We start from the raw sequence: 18,294 nt of genomic DNA, 5'->3' as shown, positions 1-18,294 counted from the left end.
GAGTTTGACAATGCTTCCTTAAGTTTAGTTTAGCCACATGTTTTTCTACTAGTACATGCTCAATTTCGATCATTGTTTCTATATATCAAATAGGCATGCAGGTCTTTTGAAAGTTCACTAGTGCCGTAAAATTGAGCCATTTTACAGACAACTGTAGAGGTAATCAATCATCATATATGCAATTGTTTCTTCAAAATTCACCAATGTGCATTGTACTTGTTTATTTCAGTGCTAGATGCTCGATGTCAATCCTCTTATGTTCTGCGGATGTGCTATAGCAATGCCCACCAAGCAAGATTAGTTGCGACAGTTTTGTAATGCTGTGTGAGTATAAACCAGTAAAAGCCAACTGAGTGCTATTATAATTCTTATCCTTTTGTCGTGGAAGGACGTTGAAGATGGCTGCTATTGCTGCGTGCAAATTCTCCATCTCAACTACTGCAGCAGCAGCAGGTAAGACCTCCCATTGCTCTGCCTTTGTGATTATGAGAGCCTTGTGGCTTAATGCAAGGGAAGTCATTTGTGCATTGCTGAAAACTGCACGAACAGGGAGCATTCAAATTGGTTTCGCGGCGTGGAAATGATGCTTATGTTTTGCTTGCCCATTGCTCTTCCAGACCTTGTCTGCTTCAACTTGTTAGGGGCGCTGAAAATCTGTACATGAGCCAGTCATCTGCTTACCAGTTAACCCTGTAGAGAAGAAGGGAAAACGTGAAGCTGGAGTCTCTCCTTGTAATCTCTGCTCATAGGTTCGATAGTTGCTTCAATATGTTGTTTCTGCTGCATGCAGCAGGCCTTAGCATGGACCTTTACTTCGATACTCATCTTTGCGAGAAGGAATCATACATTTACTATCGCTATCCATGTGTAGATGATTTTGAAGTTCCAAAGGACACACGTTATGAGGCAAAGGACATAGCATCCTCTGAAATTAAGTTCTCAAAGGAGCATGTTATGGGGCGAAGGACATAGCTTCTCTGAAATTGATATAGCAGTAGCCTAGAGCTGAGCTATTCAGTTGAATTTTCATGGAGGGAACTTAGCAGGGGCATTTGAGACTGAAGTAGTCCTATTGACCTGCAGACTCTCCTCTTTGATGTTTGCAGTGAGTCCTCATGGAGGGAACTCACTAAAATCTTGTGAAACTGAACTAGTCTTATTCACTTGCGTACCCTCCAATTGCTTTGGTACCAAACTTTAGTGGGCTCCAGCATGTAGAAGCTAGAGTATGTCCCAAGTTTGGTGCCCTTTTGGTCTCCAAGTCATTCTGGATTATGCGTGTGTATGTACTTGGAAGGTGTCGACAAGTCCAATAGCTACCATTGTAATCCTCAAAATACCTTCTCTATTTTAACTTGGGAGAGTATGCTTAGCTTAAAATGGGAATCATTTATGCATTTTTTTCTGCAATATGGGGAACTCTTATTACCCCCTTTGTCATGTATTTTTGCGAAAGCAGAGCTAGGTGCGGGGGAGAAGAAAATAAATAGTAGCATAAGACCCTGTTAAGCCTGATGTGACTTCGCTTCATATCAGATCAGTTGGTCAAATTTGACTAGGTATCAGAGCATGTCTGGGGTTCGAGGGTGAGGGTGCGTAAGTGTTGCATTGTGGACGGGCCTAAGCCTATGTGGGCCACTCGACGTGGTGGTTGAATTTGACTAGGTAGCAGAGCATGTCTGGGGTTCAAGGGTGAGGGTGCCTAAGTGTTGCACCATGGGTGACCAGGCAGTGTGGACATGGAGGCTGCTACTACTTTCTCTCCTTGGCCATGGTAAAGACTATGGGGGCATTAAGGGCATGTAACAAACTTCCTTCTTAGAGGCATTATTTTCCAATTTGAAAAGCTTTGGTAGTGTTAGCTGTGAGGCTACCTTAGTATATTCCGTTGTGTGTGGTTTCAAAGGCTTTGGTATTGTATGCTTATGTTCCAACGGCATGCATATGTCTGCAGGAAATGAAAGCACGATCCAAGCTCAAAATAGGAGGTGTGTTTCAAAAGCCTGCAAAAGTGGTGAGTCCTGGACAGATTGGACAGATTTTTACTAATGTCATATTGGTATAGCAATTTGCCATTAGAATCGAAGGTTTTTCAGTTAGCTATGTTTAAAATAATATAAGATCTTTGTATGGTGGCTTGGGATCAGTCTTTCAAAGCGGCATTGCTTTACATTGTACTGTCATATGCTTACACAGATATCAAATTTTCAGAAGGCTTTCAATCAGGACACCGGTTCAGAGCATATCAGGTCAGACGAAACACAGTATACCCTCGAATAAATAGTCGCCCATTTATGCTGAAAGTGAAAAGCCAATTGGAAGAAGATGTAACTATCGACAACTCAACAGGTGGTGCATGTGGCAAATAAATAAATGCTCAGCATGATTGGATCTCTTGGTTGCTTTATTTTGTTCCCTTGCTTTTTTGCATTAAATGGCATCCAATAATGAAGAAATATCACGTGACGCTGATTGTTAACTTAAATTTTGTGCCTTTATTGCAGTTCTTGTTGTTGGTGGAGGAGGCACGGGCATGGAAGTTGTGAGAGCTTTGGCAAAAGCTGGTTCATGGGTGACAGCCTTTCAACGAGGTGATAAGTTTCGGAAAGAAGTGGAAGGTTTAGGGGCCATGTTGGCTATTGGAGATGTAATGAACCCTTCAACAATTGAGAAGGCCTTAGGATCCAATACATTTGATGCTGTCGTTTGCACTGTGGGTGAGTATTGCTGTTTTGCTGTACATTTTTGAAGCTAGAGTTATTATAAAGCTGATAGTATTGTGCTTAAGTTTAAGTGTATGGCTTGGATTGTATGCAGGGGGCGGAATCAAGAATACTGAAGTCGATAAGGTGGTTCAATGTGCTGAATGTATATTATGTTCTAAGTTCCAATTGTTGAGTTGCTGTCATAACAATGAAGTTGCTAATTCAATGCTCTTGGCTGTTCAGTTTATAGTGATGGATTTGCATAAGAAATGAATTATATTTTTGAATTCAGCCCCATGGTCTATTGACATTGTTGACTTGTCTAACAAAGTTTGCTAAATTTGCATATTTGTCCTTTTGCAGGATGGGTGTATCAATGTTATGAGGGCAGCTAAAAATGCTGGGGTGAAAAGGTTTATCTTGGTATCTGGATTCTAAGTCCGAACTTTGCATTCAAGCAATTTGTACAGTACGAAAAGTGAAAACCTTTTGCTGAAAAATCAAAATTTTCCTTTTTTCTGGTTTTATCTGCACAGCAAGTGATGAAGCTTTCTCATCTTTTCTGATTAAAGAATAACAGTTATAAGTGAGCTACATACTGTGAGTGAATTTTGGAAGGAGATTAGTCACAAGACTATAGGCTGTTGCCCTTCTACATTGGTTTTTTTTTTTGTGTGGGGTAATTTTAGTGTAGTTGGTGGAGCTTTATGCATCTTGATGGGTTGCAATCAGGGCTATTGGAGAGTGCACACACAGTTTGTGGTAACAAGATGCATAGTCACAGGGAAGTAGCCCGGAACGAGGGAACGCCTGTTCCCAGATTGGGAACCCGTTCCCTCTTTTGGGAACGTTCCCTGCCTTGCATTCCCAGAGGGGAATAGGTTTCAGAACAGGAACACAGACAAGGAACCTGTTTCTTTCTTCTGGAGATTTTTTCGAGTGTTATGTTCTGCGACTGGCAAAGCATTACTACTTGTGTCAGACCATTGTGTTGGTATTGAGAAATGTGCATCGGGTCACCGTGTTGGTGCTGGTGTATGGATCATCTTACTTGCAATACGATGGAGTGAACATGAATATCTTTAAACATTCTTAGTAACTACCAGGGCATACCATTCTCTATAGAGATAACAACCCCTAGCCATGTGACTGGCATTTATATTTTCCCCCTATTTTTTTACTCATGTTCCCCGGTCCATGTGGCTATGATTGGTTTGTGTTTAAGGTACAAAAATAAGTTTCCTTAGGGGGATGGACATGTTTATAGTGTATAGGGGAAAAATCTCCTAGTGCCTCATTGATCTTAGTGTGTTCACGTTTAAGTACCGCAACATGGCGACAAAGTGATGTGGTGAACATGAGCTAGCACTCAATGCATAGAGAATGAAACATTAGTGTTCTCGTAAGTGACAATGCCCAATGACCGATAACAAAGATAGTGATTGGCTTAAAAAAATCACCATCGAGAATAGGTTTCTATTGCCTAGGATCGCCGATATACTTGAGGCTAGAGGGTTCTACTTGTTTTAGTAGGATCGATTTGAAGGGTGGATACCATCAGATCAGGATCGCTCTTGGAGATGTATACAAGACTACAATCACAATGTCCTTCGGATTGTATGCGTTTTTGGTGATACCGTCTGGGCTTGCCAATGCTCTTGCAATGTTCAACAAGACGATGGACCCAATTTTTTGAGAGCATAGACAGCTTAACCCTAGAACCAGCAGAAGAAGGCAAAGTTCTCATCAACTCACAGAACCTCGCCAAGTGGGCCAAAGTATTTAAAGTTGAACCAACTTATGGGACCCCATCCGATGCGGCCTATAATAAAATAAAGCAAGACCCACACACACAGAGAAGTTCCCTTGAGTAAAATAAGATGACGTGGCCGCTGTACAGATATTCCACAAACCATGCTGACAGGCTGATGACAAGGCATTGTTGTATGGATTACCCGCAAATTCCGCTGACATGTAGACATGGCAGACTGGATGATGGTTCCACGTTTTATGTTGACAGGGTGCTGACGTGGCAGTACAGATTTCGGCAAAGTGCGCTGGTTGCTTTTGAGAGCTGGCTTTTGAAGGTTAACTGCTTTTGACTTGGTGCTTTTCACTGTAAACTACTTTTCGGGCCAGAAGGCCTTTGAATATGACCATAGGGCTCACTCTCTGGCATTCTACCGCATGGGAGCAGAGAGGTGTTGCTCAAGTTGTACTGAGTTGAAGTAGTATAAAGAAATACGGAAAGGGGCGCCAGGTTTGGGGCTGGTGCTCTCTTGGGGTGGAACTCCGCCACTCCGTGTCTCGTGTGTCGTGCATCTCTTTCAGTTCAGTTGTTATTGAAGTGCTTAAAGTTTGTTCCGTCTATTCTTTTCACGTTCCATTCCGTCTATTCTTTTCCGTTGGCACGTGGCGCCCCTGCCGTTACACCTACTCTTCCCATATTTCTTGTGGATCGTCAATCAAATGGGGAGAACTATGCAACAATGACAATGGATTTGACTCATACCAGCTTGGAGGCTTTGTCAGTTGTGACTTAAAGAAGCTAAACGATCCATAGCCCGGGCGAAGCTATGGGGGTGTCAATGCTCGGATTCAGCCATTCATTATCCTCAAGAGTACACCATCAGTTATCAATCACATATAATTGGTGAAGGACGCAAAGATGATTTGGGATTGACTTTCCTCTTTATATGATCGAGTGTCTTTTTTTTTATAGCAAAACTCACAATTGTGAGTGAATTATATTGATCATCTGAAAAAAATTACAAGGACTTGCCATGCTCTGTCGAGCCATGACATCATCCAGAGACCATACTTATATCGGCTTTCTGGGGAGCCACCCCTAACGACCAGCCCCCTTGCCCTTGATACACAAGGTTAATTATCATGTTCTTCACAAATCTTCTGTTTTCATGATTTTCCCCTTTCCTAAGCATTCCGCTGACAACAAGGCACATGTAACCCTAGACCAATTATCAGAGTTTTGCTTGCGTCCAAGCGTCCATATTAGCACTCTGCTTTCTTGTATAATTTCTGCGAAGCTTGCCACCTCAGGAACTCCTTCAAACACACGGCGGTTCCTTGTTTGCCATACATTATGTACAAAGAAGTATCTGATAACTTGAGTGCAGATGAGGAGGGCAGGACTACCCAAGTTCTTACCTCCAAGGAGTAAATCAGTCTTGAAAAAACCAATTTTCCATGTTCTTTGGACCCACTTGCATATTTTACCTGTAAGGCCTCTGATAGCCGGACATTTCGTAAATAGGTGGGCCAGATCTTCACTAGCCAACCTGCACCCCAGGCATCGATTTGTTCCTATTCCTCTCTCCTGAATTTTCACCCCCGTCATGTAATGCGGAACCTTTGGCGCCCAGATGTTCTCCATTATTTGCCCCCCTTTCCTCTGACCATTGTTTCTTCCATATCTTGTTAAGGGGGCTAGACCAATTCTTCTTTAGCATCATTGTATGGTAAATGCCTTTAGCATAGGGTTTCCATAAGAGGTTGCTTCCGGGCCATTTCCAGGCATTCCAGTCAAACTCTGAGACACAGATTGGCATCACTCCACTGTCAAGCTCTTTCATCACTTTGTTGACTAGCAAAACCTCCAAACTATTAAGTTTAAATTGGGTTACCAGAAGTTCAGTGGTTTTCCAGCTCTTGCTGTCAGTGTCCCCGAAGTGCCCTGGTCGGTTCAGACCCTTATTATTTAGTTTCCTGGCTGTTTCTATCCCATAGGGATTTTGCGGCAGATCTACAACTTTGGAAAGCCAAGGGGACCAATGCCGAATGGAGTTCTTGAAGCATCTAATTTCTTCCCCCCACTTTAGGACTCCCGCTGCTCTGTTGCATTTCCTTACCAATTCCCCTGAGCCGCCCCCCTGATGTAGGGTAGCCCACGTCAAGGCTAATAGTTTGTCATGAATCTCTACCCCTCTCCACTTTCCTCCTTTCGAACCAAGTTTAGCTGCTTCTAGCATATCTCTGGTCATGATAGCCCAAGCTTGATCCTGTTTAGCCAAGGAGACTACAAATTTGGCACACCAAGCTTCTGCATGGGCGACAGGGTTGAGAATTCCGAGGCCTCCTTGATTTACTGGCCAAGCGACTGACTCCAACAGGCCCATTGCCATGGCTTGGAGGACTTTGTGTTATTTTTCCATAAAAACCTTTTTACCGGTTTTAAGAATTCTTTCCAGTGACACTTGGCCATCTTGAGAAGTGGGCTAGTGAAGGCAATATACGGGAGCATAAAGGCATTAATCACTTTTAGCCGGCTTGGGAATGGTAGAAGAACACACTCCCACCTACTCATTTTTGTTCTAATTTTTTCCAGGACCCACTGACATCTTTGTTTGTGAGTTATGTCCACCCCCAAGGGGGCCCCCAGATGTCTGAAAATATTCCCTTTTGTAACAATTTCCCCCGACCAGTCGAAAGGGTCAAATGAGTCATTTTCCGACAGGGATATCAGCCTTGACTTCTCTATATTGCATTGGGACTCCGAAGCTAGCGAGAACATTTGTACAATCTCCAAAGCTTTCCTAACAACCTGGGAACGCGCCTTCATGAAGATGAGAGAATCGTCTGCAAACATTTTTGCAAGTAGTTGGTTGTTTCCTAGTAGAGCCAGGCCTTGCAACTCCCCATGCTCAGCACAAGCTTCGAGCGTCGTGATTAAAGGATGTGAACCTATGGCGAAGAGCAGGGGGGCTAGAGGGCATCCCTGCTTAATAGACCTTTTGACCTCAAAAGAGCCCACTATTCTATCGTTAAATAGGAGCTTTGACTAGCTACCAGCCCTTAGTGCATGAATAAGACAACATAGGCAAGGCCCAAAGCCCAGAGCTTCCATGACTGCTTCTATATATGTCCATGTTATTCTGTCATAAGCCTTATCCAGGTCTAGCTGCAACAAAATGCACTCTTGCTTTGTGAAAGTTGCGTATTCAATACCTACCATTGCTGCCAAGATGTTATCGTAGATGGACCTTCCTTTGATGAACCCATGTTGAGGGAGATATGATCTTGTTAAGTAAGGGGGCTAGTCTGAGGGCTACTTTCTTGGCAACAATTTTGTAGGCCACCGTCATCATCGTTATAGGGCGCCAATGTTTCAGTTGAGAACAACAAAACTGTTTGGGGATGGGTTTGATAAGACCTCTCTTTACACTTATCTCCAGCGACCCTTCGACAATGGCTTTGTTGGCCAAACTTGTGATTGGGGCCTTCAGATCATCCCAAAATTCTCTAAAGAATTCTGTCGTCATCCCAACCAGGGGACTTCTCCTTGCAAAGGGCTTGCAATGCTAGTGAACATTCGTCTTCGGAAAATGCCCCTTCCAAGATATTAGCTTCTGACTGGGGAATCTTCTTCTTGACACTCTGAAGTAAGGTCCTTCTGGCTTCATCTACTTCCCGGGACTAAATTTCTGGTCGTCCAATGATTTGGCTAAGATAGTTCCCGCCCATCTCATCTTGGTTATGAACTGCTATCCCTTTCTTATCATAGAGCGAGTGGACGTGGTCCCGACTCTTCTTGATTTTTAAAGCCCTAAAAAACTGAGCTTGATTAGAGGCTTTTGGTTGTAGGAAACTCTCCCTGGAGAGAATCCTTACCTTTCTGATATCTTCCAGTTGCTCGTTAGCCATGCAAGATTTGGCTTCAAGCCATTGCTTGTGCTCATCCTCAGTAGCAAGCCCATTGGATTTTGTGGAGGTAAGCCATTGTACCTCACCTGTAAGATGAAGAAGGTGCGCCTCCCTAGATTTTTTAAACCGGGGGTGAAACCGTCCTGTGGGGCTGTAGGCGTTGGCTTTCACCCGAAATTCTTTACTTTAGACACACACAGAGAGAACGTGCAAAGGAAACCTGCGACGGGAATTAACACTTGAGCACACACACGGCTCGAAAGCTAGAATGCTTCGAGCAGACGCCGACAACCTGTAGGCCCCAAAATTGGCGCTCCTTTCGGTATTTCTTTATTCTTTAGGAGGGTAAATTACAAAGAAGAGCCCTGGGAAATTTTATCTATATCGAGCTAGATACCACCTGTTTTGGCCAAATTTCGGTAGCATAACAGCCCCAAAACTTGCACGAAACCAATTCCATTGCTGGAACTCTCTTCCACTGGCATAAAGCCCCTGATTCCTGCCCAAAAACAGTAAATTCAGCACGTTGTATTTATTGGTTTTTGCCCTGTTTTCAGCCCCAAATAGTCCCCTAATTGTCCTCTATCAATGGGGCAGAGGACAGTTAGGGGACTATTCCCAATGGTTCTGGTGTCCGTATGTCCCCTAATTGTCCGCTGCCAGTGGGGCACTATTCCCAATGGTTCTGGTGTCTGTATGGATGAAAAACAGTCAATTTACAGCGCATACACAGCGCTAAAAACGCACCTGTACGGTGAGGTTATGACCCTCACCGGTACCTGCTTTGGAGTAGTAGTTAGCTACCCCTGTTCCTACTCAAGAGGCTCTTGCCTCAGCACAAAAGCATGAACCCACACATCTGTACATCAGTCAAATGAAGAGCCCTCTTGTGGGGCATCACATAACTGCACGTAGGGGAGAGAGAGCAGTGTGTAGTGTGCAGGGCATCACTCCTAGCACCACACTGTACATGAGAGGGAAAGAAAGCACTCCATAGCTCTTAACCTGTGATAGGTTCTCAATGAAGCATCCCCCCAGCATAAATCGAGCGTCCCCTCTTCTGCGCTTGACCTGTAATGCATGTGGGAACAAATAGATGCAAAAAGGGGAAGATTTCCATGGCTACCAAAACCTGCGTATCGCTGAAAATTCAGCAAAACAGCCCTATAAACACGCATTTGATGCCTTCCAATGCTGAAAATGAGCTCCTTGGTCTTAGGTAAAGTCATGGGAAGCTCAAAAATGAAGAGAGATGGCTGAAAATCACATTGATCAGCCTCCAAAACTGCACTAAAAAGTCAGTTACGAGTTTTGTTCTCCCAGACTTGAGGCAAATTGACCAAAAAAGTGCCACTTGGCACTCATGCATGCAAATTCCCCGCATTGGGCTTCCTGCTGAAAAATCTCTCAACTGGTGCATCAGTTGACTTTGCAGCAAAGTAATAAAATGTTCCCCTTGTCATTCTGAAGCTAATGACGCGAATAGATTTCATGGCCCAAAATAGCAATTCCCTAATTTTTAGGAGATGCTTCCGTTGGGCTCCCATCGGTCTTCTTACCATCTATCCTCATTGGGACCGCATCCAAAAGTGCAATGTGGCCCTACTATCGGATACTTTCTGTTGGTGATCCCACCTTGACTTTATGCCTTTATTGAGTTCACTTCCTAGTATCCACCAGCTTGCTAAGTGCGACGGGGGGACCTACATGACCTTGCACTGAGCCTAGACATCCTCTTACTATACGAATTCCAGTGCCGACCAACTTCCCATCTGCGGGTGAAACTACCGTTCACATTGGCCATACAATGTCCGACCATTTGCAACTTCAAAAAGAGGGTCTCAAAAATTAAACAAAAATCATTGGAAAGAAACCAACAACTAAGGTTAGCAGTTGCCACGTCCTCGTGACAGGGGGCCCGAGGTTTTGATTGCTTTCTGAATACTTCGAGAAAATAGGGCCCACGCATTGTGTTTGTTGAGATCGACATCTTTTCTGAGCTTACCCAGTGCTTTCTTGGTTAGATTTCTGAAAAGAGGATCGTTGAACAGGTGTGCCCCTGTAACTAGGAGTTTTTTCCTACCTCCTGGGGTCTGGTCCTCCTCTTTATTCTTCTTAAAATGTATGTGCAGGGGTATGTGATCCGAAAGGCTTTTTGTTGGGACTACCTTCATCTCTAGCATCGACGGTATCCAGTCAACTTGGTGTGAGCAGTAACATCTATCCAGCCTGGAGGTAGTGCAGGCATACTGGAGACTTGTGTAGGTGAAACCTGGCGTGCTGTTCCATGGGCCAACCTTCCATAAGTCGAACATCGCCCACTTTTCGCACAAACTTTGCCATTTAGTCCTTTTCGAGCTAGCCAACATACTAGAGGATCCTATTATGTCCTTGCTCTTTTCTACCATGTTGAAGTCGCCAACTAACAACCACTCTCCTTCATAGGAGTATCTCTGAGCTGCATCCATTTAGCTCTATCTTTTGCATTGCAAGGGCCGTACACATTCACTATGGTGAAGGGATGCCCTTCCGGATTCTGCCAGAGGGGTGGTTCAGAACCAGCTTCGGCTCCAATTCCTTGTCCACAATACTGAGGACACCACTGAAACCGTTACTTCCTTCTCCATAGAAAACAAGTTTCTTTCCTAGAGCCTTCTTTCTCTTGCTATGGGCGTCCAAGTGGTGTTCTTGGATGGCCTAGCAGTTGACTGCCTTTTCCTTTTTTATCTCCTCCCAAAAAAGGGTACTCTTCTTTCGAGTCTTCAACCCCTTTACGTTCCAAGATTGTATAGTGAGAGACTCCATCATTACTGAGGGCTCATTGGGATAGAGGAACGAATTCTTCAGCATCCCAATCGTGTGCACACTCCCTCTCCTTGGTCTCGGGAGAATCCGGGGGTTTCAGGTGAGGGGATTTGTTTTCTTGCAGTGCTGCAAATGGATTGTGGAGTGGGATAGTGTACCCCCCTCCTTGCAATGGGGTGGGGGATGGAGCAGATCCTTTCCCCTCGAGTGTTCTCACGACTTCGAGCACTTTGGAGTCTCTTGCCAATGCCTTCACCCTTTTGGCTCTTTTCAGACCAGGGACTTGAACAGCTGTCGCCGTTGTGACCGTCATAAATTTCAGGGGAGCAACGGGAGTAATGATTACATTATCCTTGCATGAGCCTTCTGGGAGTCGTTGCATGGGAATCGATTCTCCACAATCTTTTCCTGCATCTTTATATCCATTTTGTTGCATACCATATCTTCTTTATCCTTCACTGCACTTGCCCCTTCGTTACTGCCTCCTTGCTTCTCCAACCCTTCCCCCTGTGTTGTCGGAGCTGCATTACCATTAGCCTTCATGGGGCAATCCTTGGCGAAGTGTCCAAAGTTGTTGCATTTAAAACATGCTCCAAAGTATGTCCCAAAGTTTAGCGGAATAGTAACAAGCCCAGCTCCAACATTGATTACCATGCTCTTAGGTGGCGTTTTAGAAGCATCCCAGCCTATACAAACCCTATTTGAGGTTCTGCCAAACCCTCTCTTGCTAGGTATAAATAAGGGGGTGCCCAGCTGACTAGCAAGCATCCTGAGATTATCCCATAGCCAGCTATGCATACCCACAAACTCAACCCAGACAGGATTAAACCCTTGAAGAGATTCAGCCGAGTCGAACACTGGCTCCCAAGGCACCACACAAACCGTAGTCCTATTAAATACAAGGGGCCCTTTGTCCAGGATTGTTACCACATCGGAGGCCTCTTTGAATCTCACTGAGCAGAAACTTTTAGCTAGGTAGAAAGTACTTTCAATTGCTCCTCCATGTCCAAGAACTTGCGGGCCCTGAAGCCATTGAATCATCTCCAACCTGTTTGGGATTCTTCCACTAAACCCAAATATCAGCGTTAGCTTAGCTTGCCTAGCTAACAGTTTTTCGATAAGTGTTGGTGGAATCGCCACAGTAATAGCCTCGGCAACCTCCACCTGCTGTGGCAAAGACTTTTTTAAAGCAGAAAAGGCCCGATTTGCCAACCCGTCTTCTACCAGCCCGCTGTCATCTGCTTGGGAGCAAGTTCTTTTATTGTTGTTAGGGCCGGACTCAATCATTTTGTTAACTTCCTTGAGCTCTTGCTCGAGTCTAGCTCTTGCATTCTGCAGTTTTTCAATATTTGCTTCACTCGACAACCCTTCTGATGTACCTTTTCCATAGTCCTTAGAGTCGGGCCCCTTGAGTATGCTAGCAAACAAAATGCAAGGCCTGCGAGCTGCTGATACACTTGTCGCCTTACTTCCGTTCGTACAGATGGGACCCTGAGGAACCCCGGCTTTGAGGGTTAATACCTCGAATTTACACCCTTGAGCTGATCCCATTTTCTCTCTTGTTTCTCCAGAGAGAACTTTTTCAATCAAAACAGCTTTGTCATTTCCTGTGGTTGGAGCTCTTGATGAATTGGGGCGCATCATTTCCGTATCATACAGCGGTCTCAAGACCGAGCCATCTCCTACTTCCATCGGCACGACTAACTCCCTACCGGGTATCTTTCCCGCCGCTAACCTATGTGAGAATTTGACAATGTCCTCATCTACGACCAGAGTGTCGATTTCCATTACCAAGTAGCAAAGGACAACTTGGTAGCAAGAGGACAAAAGGTTGAGAGCCTTTAGAAAAGCTTTGAGGCTTTGGTATGGAGGAGGTAAGATGAAAGGAAACAGGGCGATTATTTACTCATGTGATTATTTTCAAAGGCAATTCACAAAACGATTATTAACTTGGTTAAATCACGATTATGAAGCCGAATAGCCGAACGCTAGCCTGCAGAAGGTTGAAGGGAGGTGGGCGCTTTGGCTGCAGGCGAGATACCCAAGGGCAAAGACGTGATTTCAGGTCTCCGATATGCCAGGTGTGATGCAGCAAATGATGCGCGAGGTCGCGGAGGTGGTCATGATGCAGAGTCGGCCGAAAGCTTACATGCTGCTCAGCTTCATCATCCTCTGCGTGCTGCTCATGGTGGGCTTGCTCTCAGGCCACAAGGCACAAGCAGGAGTTCAAGGGTGCGCGCTCTCTCTCTCTCTGTCTCTCTTTCAGAAACCCTCACTTTGTTTTCTTCACCTCATTGTCAAACCATGATCGAGTGTCTTAATGAAGCGGATTGCTTTGGAAGTGCACTTGCGGAACTCGAATGCCAAGTAGACAACCATGAGTAACCACATCAGTAAGATGCAAGAATTCCAATAGGAGATACTTTATATGGACAAGAGGATCACTTTGAATGACATGGCCATTCAACTGTTAGCTCAATTGCCTCCATGTTACTCCAACTTCTATTCTTCGCTTATTATTGGTCACTTGAACACTACTACTTGGGAGGAGATAGTCCCAATGGTATTGGATTCAGGAGGAGCGATTCAATGCGAGAAGGAGGTCAGGTTCCGAAGCCTTGATTCGTGCTTCCAATAAGAGCAAGAAGCAGAAGGGTAAGAATGGAAGCAACAACAAGACAAACAAAAAGGTGGATGCTAATTAGGAAGCTTGGAAAGCTGAGCAGCATGGCAACAATTGTGGAGAGAGAGGCCATTATTGGTGGAAGTGGCCAAAAGCGGGATGTGAGTCTTCCTCTTCTTTGGGTGAAGTAAAGGCACCAGCCTTTTTCGATTTGGAGATGATACCACTTGAGGCTTCTCCTACAACATCGGAGATTGAGGCAGCTCTGGCAGTCCAAAAGTTTTGAGATTGGATCCTTGATAGTGGTGGCAAGTGCTTCACGGCACATGACACCTTAGAAGGATCTGAAATGTAACGTGTGACGACTCTGTGGTTCCATGTTCATTGCGACAAATCAGTAAAAGCTATTCATAGCGAGGGCACTACAGAGTTGATCCTAGATGGCAAAGGGGAGATGCATTCCTCCAAGGTTCTTTATGTTACATAGTTGGGCTTCCATCTCATACACTCCTCCAAGGTTCTTTATGTTCCATAGTTGTGCAAGCTAGGTATGGAGATCGTCTTCACGGAGAATTCAGTTGCTATTTGGGATCTTGACTTTTGCAAGGAGGTCAAAGCATAGTCATAGGGGGCGCCCATTTTTGGGCTTCCCGTCTCCACTTGTCGTCCCACCCTCTTTTTTACACTAGAAATCCATTTGAGCCCCGTCCCCTGTTCCTCGTCCCCAAACGCGTCCCTTGTGACTATGGGTCAAAGAAAAGAAAAAGTTTTTTCAGAAACACTTTCAGACATTTTTTTCACAAAAACTTCTGGCTTTTTGATAGTTTTGGAGATATTTTTTTCCCATATTTCCATAGTTATTTTTATGAACTTTCTTGGCACTTCAGCGCAATTTATAATTTCCTCTTTTTTAATACAAAAAAATTTCACACTTTTCAAATCTGAACCAGCGTTCTAAATTTCCTTTCAAACATTTTAAATTATGTTTGTTTTAATATTTGAAACTACCTTGGTTACACAGTTCGTTTGGAGTGCTCCTTTTTTTTTGACAATCTATGCTTGTTTACATGTTTGATGAAATTTTTTATTTCTACTGTACTCAGGTATCAAGCATTGGTGTTGGTGATAGTCTCAAGGCTATCAATGAGCAGGTTGATAGCTCAAATTTTGTTCACAAAGACATAGAAAAGTGTTTTGCAAAGTTGTTTGCTAAATGGATTTGTTGGAAATGGAGGCTTCATTGGACAATTTTCTAATCAACCATTATCTGGATGCTTTTTGTAGACTCTTCAGGTTTTAAAGCTTGTCCTTGAAGCTAAATATGTTGCCGAGGAAGAGTTGAAGTCCAGCGGTCTTGCATACACTATTTTGCGGCCTGGTGGATTGTTGACAGGGGTAAACAAATCATTATGAGCGTCTTTGCATTTTGTGTTTTGCACTTTCAACATTTTCTGTTGAGTAGTTTGCATTGGTGTGTACTTAACCCTTGTATACACCAGGGACGTTAGAAACGATGGGACCCTGACTCAAACATGTTTATCCATGAAGGAAGATCTCTCTATGCAATGCTACAGTAGGATGCAACCCTTGTAGCATTCAACACCGATAGCATGGCAAGAGGGTTTGTTCATTCCTCCACAAGTAGAAGGGACCATATTCAAAAAATCTCTTGACAACACAAGCCTTGTGTTTTTTCACTTTTGCTGTTTTCCTTATAGTGCCTCATTGACTGGTAGGAGGTTCATGGGTCTTTGCCTAAGGCCATCAGGCCGGTCTAGCTCCCTAGGCGTTCTACCCCATCAAGCACTCGCCGCTCCGGGTTTTTAGACACAAGAATCCGCTTTTGTGGGGGGGGGGGGGGGGGGGGGGAAGCGGGAACAAGACCGGCAAGGCCATCAAAGATAGAAACGGCTTTTTATAGGTATATTCTGTATAAAATATTTGGAACTCCCTGAAGAAATGGCAAAACGAAATTGAGAGATGGGGGATTTTGGAAATGGAGTTTCCGATCTGCAAAATGGAGTTTCCTGGTAACTATGGGGGGAGTCAGTCCCCTCCGATGATGCAGTTCATCTGAAAGAAATTTATATATCATTTTTTTTTAACTTCAGAAACTTATTGGCAAGTTTCTTGATTATTGGCAAGCATGTTTTCCCAATGTGTTTTCAAGTATGGAGCTTTTAATGACACTGATTGATTTGATCTCTGTTTTGGAGCATTAATTAGTGCATTTCAAGCAACCATCAGAGCCAATCTTGAAGACCGTGTTCTTTTTGTGACAATTTGAGTTTTCTACTTGCAGCCTGCAAGTGGCAAAGGTATCTTGACAGAAGATTCGAGTGTATTAGGGTTGATAACAAGAGCAGATGTGGCCTCACTGGTAAGTAGAGCAGTCTCTGCAGTTGATGAATGTTGTGCATTGCTGGCAGGTTCGTAAGAGCAGATTGTACATGTAAGCTCAACAACTTGAGTTTTGGGTGATCATTTGGGCAGATCATGCAAATTTTGTTCAAAAAGGAAGCTGAATGTAAGACTTTGTCAGCAATAGACTCTGAAAAGGTGAGTTGGTGCAATTTTCTGTGAGCTGCATAAGGGGGTCTTCTTTGAAATTAGCTTGAACAAACTGTGTTGTAGTCAATGTTTATATATCTAAGGCGAGGAAAATAACCTCCTAAAGAGGGAAAAAAGTGCCCTGGTGGTCTAAGTTTGTTCAACTTCATGTAGTACTACTAGTTAATACGCTATCCATAGCCGAGTGTTGATCTTGGATCATATCTGCTGTGATTGAAGTAGTGAAAGAAATGAAGATTTATTTTAAATGTTTGTACAAGTTGTCTGTACTAGTACAAAATGTTTAGTGCACTAAACGTTGTGAGGATGTTTTTTACTCAACTATGTTTTTGTTTGTACAAGTTGTGTGTTTACTAATCACATACATATTTTTGTTTTTATGTTGACAGCTGCAACCACCAACAACAAGCCTAGAAGGTGTCCAGATTTTTCCATTAACCTGATCTAAACAGATTATAAGTCTAGTCTGATGTATCCAAAATGATACATCTTGAGCAGACTATGTTGCGGCTTTAGGTGTGCAATAATTTGAGTTTGAAATGCAGACATGGGCTCAACTTAGAAGTGACATGCCATTTTTGCTTGAACTCTCTGGTCTCTTGGTGAACATTCAAATCTTAAGGTGCATTTCACATGGACGCTATATTGTCAGGTCTTATGTGATACAATTTAATCTATTGATGCATAATGATACATGTGGACTTTTTTAGCCTGCTGAAGGAAGGTCGGTCTTATGTGAAATGCTCATGCCCTTCCTGCAATATAACCTTTTGATGCACAATGATACATTTGGGGTTTTTTAGCCTGCTGAAGGAAGGACTATGTGGTAGGGTTAATTTCTTTTGCGGAGACCAAAATGATGATTTTTGACATGATTGTCTCTCAACTCAAAATAATAATTGATTTTACGATTATTTATAGATGTGCTAACTGCTTTGTGTTGCTCCCTAAAAGAAAGAAAGCTTTTATTATTTTTATTTGGAAAAATTACCAAAGTACCCCTCTAAATTGTGGGAATTCCCAAAATAACCTTTATCTATTTTTGTTAGATTGTTCAAGATTTTCTAATTTTATATGTCTAAAATTAGTGAAGCAATTCATCTTCAAAACCCATATAACCAACTCAAATTCTACTTTTAGTATCTCGTATTGATAGACAATCAGTCGTCTTATGATAAGCTAGAACTTTTTTTATTTTTGGATCTCAAGTTTGGGAATTTTGGGAATCTATGACAAAATTTTGGGGGTACTTTGGGGATTTTTGAAATAAAGGGGTATTTTGGTAATTTTCCCTTTTTAATTAGCTTTGTACTCTTTTGATATTACACACAAAACCTATTAATCATTGACTATGTAAATGTCTTTTTTTTCATTCTTTTTGTGGAGATTTTTTTATAAAGGCGAGCTATTCAATCTTTAAGTGACATGTTTCTTTTTTAGACCCAACAGACACCCCCCCCCCCCGGTGGTCCCCACCCAGGTCAATGAAAGTAATGAAGATTTATGACTTTTGTATAAGAGTCTTATATTCACATAATTGGCCTCGACCTTGAAAGGGGCCTTTTTATTTGATCTAGCTGTAGTGATATTGAAATCTAGTATTCTCTATCAAATCCAACATAATACTTAGCAATGAGCTCTTATGGCCTCGGAGATCCAGAGTTTGATATTGGAGATTCTTTGGCTTTTTGTAACTTTATTCCATTCCTCCCTTGCTCATGATTTTGTAGTATCTCTTAGCTTGTGTATCTTTGTATCAATGGTAGTTTTTCCCCTATGGTTTGTTGTTATTGGGTTTTTTCACTTCAGAGCAGAGCCATTTATTTTGATATGAACTAGGGTTGTCGTGATGCCTTTGGGCCTATAATTTGATTATGTATAGCAAAGGGCTCCTTTTCTTGAGAGAGAGAGAGAGAGAGAGAGAGAGAG

The 18,294-nt window shown here is 43.1% G+C and overlaps 1 protein-coding gene across 2 annotated transcripts; it reads left to right on the top strand.

The window, feature by feature from the left end:
- The first annotated feature begins 244 nt into the window (after positions 1-244).
- Positions 245-17,080, top strand: LOC147436076 (uncharacterized). 2 transcript variants are annotated; one of them, XM_086488974.1, is made up of 11 exons: positions 245-453; positions 1,955-2,014; positions 2,212-2,349; positions 2,505-2,717; positions 2,818-2,849; positions 3,069-3,128; positions 14,898-14,945; positions 15,079-15,189; positions 16,097-16,174; positions 16,288-16,353; positions 16,755-17,080. In XM_086488974.1, exons 1-11 carry the CDS (start codon positions 399-401, stop codon positions 16,806-16,808), a joined length of 915 nt encoding a protein of 304 aa, XP_086345100.1. In that variant the 5' UTR covers positions 245-398; the 3' UTR covers positions 16,809-17,080. The 2 variants fall into 2 exon arrangements, with proteins under 2 accessions (XP_086345100.1, XP_086345099.1); XM_086488973.1 differs by having other exon boundaries at positions 248-453; positions 2,197-2,349.
- The last annotated feature ends 1,214 nt before the right edge of the window (positions 17,081-18,294 follow it).

The sequence above is a fragment of the Adiantum capillus-veneris genome, chromosome 18 (assembly GCF_014529385.1).
Source record: "Adiantum capillus-veneris isolate H3 chromosome 18, ASM1452938v2, whole genome shotgun sequence".
Lineage (NCBI taxonomy): Eukaryota > Viridiplantae > Streptophyta > Polypodiopsida > Polypodiales > Pteridaceae > Adiantum > Adiantum capillus-veneris.
The sequence above is the reverse complement of the archived record's forward strand: the minus strand, read 5'-3'. Positions and strand labels throughout refer to the sequence as shown.

Excerpts from the sequence above, each read along its gene's own strand:
- LOC147436076 (XM_086488973.1), top strand. The coding sequence starts at position 399 with ATGGCTGCTATTGCTGCGTGCAAATTCTCCATCTCAACTACTGCAGCA. Across the intron at positions 3,129-14,897 it reads GGGTGAAAAGGTTTATCTTG|GTATCAAGCATTGGTGTTGG; the intron begins GTATCTGGATTC and ends TACTGTACTCAG. Across the intron at positions 14,946-15,078 it reads TCAAGGCTATCAATGAGCAG|ACTCTTCAGGTTTTAAAGCT; the intron begins GTTGATAGCTCA and ends TGCTTTTTGTAG.